Here is a 3428-nt window from a genome sequence, read left to right on the forward strand (position 1 = left end):
GATAAAATCAATGATTAATTAGTGATTAAAATTAATGGCATAAAGGAAAAAAAAACCCACATTCTTTAGTTTAATTGAATATTTTTTAAGAAAAAAAAAATCAAAATTTTAAACTGAAATATGGAAAACGTGTTTGGCTTTTAAAAATTAATGGAACAAAATTTAATTTCGAATTATTCGGATTATTTGGAAGATAATCAAATTGGGAAAACAAAAATGTTAAAAGCGCATTTGATCAAAAAAAATTATAAAAAAGAAAATTTTTTTTTGAACAAATGATTGTAAAATTTAAATGAAAAATTTAATTAATTAGATAAAATTAATTTATTCCTAAAACACCGAACATATGATTTATTAATGGCAAATTCAAATTACTGAATGCTAAACTGGTACGGTAAAAATTCACCAATTACTAATGATAATTATAATTAAATGTAAGTGCAAAAAAAAAAAAAACAAGATGATAATTTTTACATGCATGCAAAATGCGCTGATTGCATGCATGCATGCATTTCAAAAAAAAAAAAACAAATCAATTTAATATATTTTAAATTAAAAGTAACACGAAAAAAAATGAAAAATTCAAATAAAACGTAACAAAACTACGATAACTTATTTGCTATTATTGTTTTTTTTAAAGTAAACATAAATTTTTGAAATACTTTTTATCATTGCAAATGACATTACCATAAAATGCAAATCAAGTTTATACCAAAAAAAAAAAAAAAAAATTTCTTTTTAAGGTAATTTAAAAATTTTCATTTTTCTTTTGCAAAATATTTCGTAAGAGTTATTTTTATGTGACTTGTTACAGTGTGAAATGTTGTTGTTATGTCAAATTGTTTAAAAAAAAAAAAGAAAAAAAACCAATTAACTTTTTTTTGGAACTTATAAAAATAAAAAAAAAATTAACCTGTCACATTATCATTAACAGGTAGATATAAAATATTGCCGAGTGATATCTCAGAAAAAAAAAAGAAAAAAAAATTAAAAAATAAATTGAGGCGAAAAATTGGTAAATGATAGGTATGTATGATGAAGGTTATTTAAATAATTTAAAAAGAAAACAGGATTATTTAAATAATTAAAAAAAAGAACTTAAATTATATGGGTTAGTAAGTGTTATTATTCTAATGCAACTAATAAATGTATCATTAATTAGAACAAATATTTTCATCTATAATTTTTCAATTAATTAAAATCTTAATTTTATAATGTAATTTTGAAAAGTGTATCTTATAAAAATATCTGTTTGTTCAAAATGAATTTTATTGATGAAAATGTTTAACCTTGAGCTATCAAAATTAGCAAAATAATTTTTAATTCATTTTCTTTTTTTTTTTCTATTTCTCTTTCTTACGTGCATTTTAAATTGTAAAATTTTTGCTAAATTAATAAAATAAAATAAAATAAACACAAATTTTTTTTTAACTTTATTAAATAATATTAAAAAAAATTTTCCTTAAAAATATTTGCAGAAAATACGTTATGAAATGATAAATTTTTGACGAAAAGTTAATAAATTTTTAAAAATTTACACAATAAATAATGTTTGTTAATATTTTAAAAATTTTGAAAGAAAAAAATTCGAAATTTTAAAAGGAAAAAAAAAAATTCAAAATTTTAACGAACAAAGAAAATTATCGACAATTTGCTAGCACTAATGTAATTTTCAATATACAATATATGTTACTTTATGAAATAATAATGATTTATTGATTTTATTACTTTCATCCCGATTTATCCCAGATATTTTGCGATGTGCAGGTTTATGCAAATGGAATAACTTTGTAAATTTACAAATTTCATAAATTCATTAAAATTTTTTTTGAAAAGTTTATTTTATACTTCCTAAAAAAAAAAGAACAAACATTGGCAAATATTTTATTTTTGTTTTATTTAGATACTCTATTTTATTTTAATTTATACCATTCCAAAAACAACAAAATTCAATTTTGATTCAAAATTCAATTTTAAATTCAATTTTAAAATTTATTTTAAAGTAGAAATATGCATTTATAACTGTTGTTTCACTTAAATATTCTATTCTATTTTAATCCATTTTAATTATACCATTCTAAAAGCAACAAAATTCAACTTTAAAATTTATTTTAAAATAGACATATGCATTTATAACTGTTGTTCCACTTAAATATTCTATTCTATTTTAATTTATATCATTTCAAGAAAAAAACAAAAATTCAAAGTTTAAAATTTATTTTGAAATAGAAATATACCTTTGCAACTGTTGTTTCACTTAAATATTCTATTCTATTTTAATTTATTTTAATTTATACTATTCCAAAAAAAAAATCACTTTAAAATTTATTTTAAAATAGAAATATGTATTTATACATTCTAAAAGAAATTCAAAATTTAAACTTACCCAATCAAGCTGATTATCACATGATATGCCAGTATTGGGAAATGTTGAATGATGTTGATTGATTGAGAAAATTTTATTCTGTGGAATATTTGAATGTAACATTTCCATTTTATAATTCAAATTTTGACCATTCAAATGATTACAATCCGTTGTTTTTATCACTGATTGTCGCATAGGCTTTTGAGAATTTTGACATTCTTCTGGATAAATAGCGCAAAATTTTCGATTTATATCAATTGGTGGTGATATTTTTGATCGTAAATATGTCGGATTCCAATTTGTTAATTGTAAACTTATTCGTGTTGATTGACAAGTTGATGATAGCTTATCAGTATAGGGAATACGTGAAGTGATGTATGCTCTTCGATTTCCAGAAATTGATGGAAAAGTTACCGAGGAAATTCTAGCTCGGGTTAAATATCCATTAATTTTATTAGTAGTTGGAGAAAATGCTGTTGTTGTTGTTGTTGTTGGTGTTGTTGATATGAATCGTTTTGATCGAATATTGTTAAGAAATGATGATGATGATGGTGATGTTGATGATGATGATGATGATGATGGTGGTGATGATAATGATGATAATAATAATTTTGTTTTATTTATTGATGAATTACAGCTTTTATTTAATATAGTTCCAATATCATTTCGAATTTTTCGTTGCAATGATGGAATACGAAGAATTGTTGGAAATTTAGGATCATTTCGATCAAATTTTTTATTAGTATCAGATAATAATAGTGATGATGATGATGATGTTGTTGTTGTTGTATTATTATTATTATTATTATTATTATTATTACCATTATTATCATTATTATTAATATGAAAACGTGATCGAATAACAGTAGAAGAAGTATTATTATTATTATTATTATTATTATCATTATTATTATTATTATTATTATTATTATTATTAACAATAACATGTGGTAATTCAAATTTTACATGTTTTTTAGCTTTCATCATTTGATGAATTTATTAGAACGAAAAAAAAATGATAATAATAATAATAAAAATATTTCGTTTGAAAAGATTTAATATT

At 20.5% G+C, this 3428-nt stretch overlaps 1 protein-coding gene across 1 annotated transcript; it reads right to left on the reverse strand.

Moving 5' to 3' along the window:
* Window positions 1-2053: 2053 nt before the first annotated feature.
* On the reverse strand, window positions 2054-3349 carry LOAG_13763 (hypothetical protein; the record flags this gene model as incomplete). Its single annotated transcript, XM_020448725.1, has 2 exons — window positions 2054-2077; window positions 2387-3349. The coding sequence occupies 2 exons, from the start codon at window positions 3347-3349 to the stop codon at window positions 2054-2056; spliced, it is 987 nt and encodes a 328-aa protein (XP_020301153.1).
* Window positions 3350-3428: the final 79 nt, after the last annotated feature.

The sequence above is a fragment of the Loa loa genome (assembly GCF_000183805.2).
Source record: "Loa loa unplaced genomic scaffold supercont3.580, whole genome shotgun sequence".
NCBI classification, from domain to species: Eukaryota; Metazoa; Nematoda; class Chromadorea; order Rhabditida; family Onchocercidae; genus Loa; species Loa loa.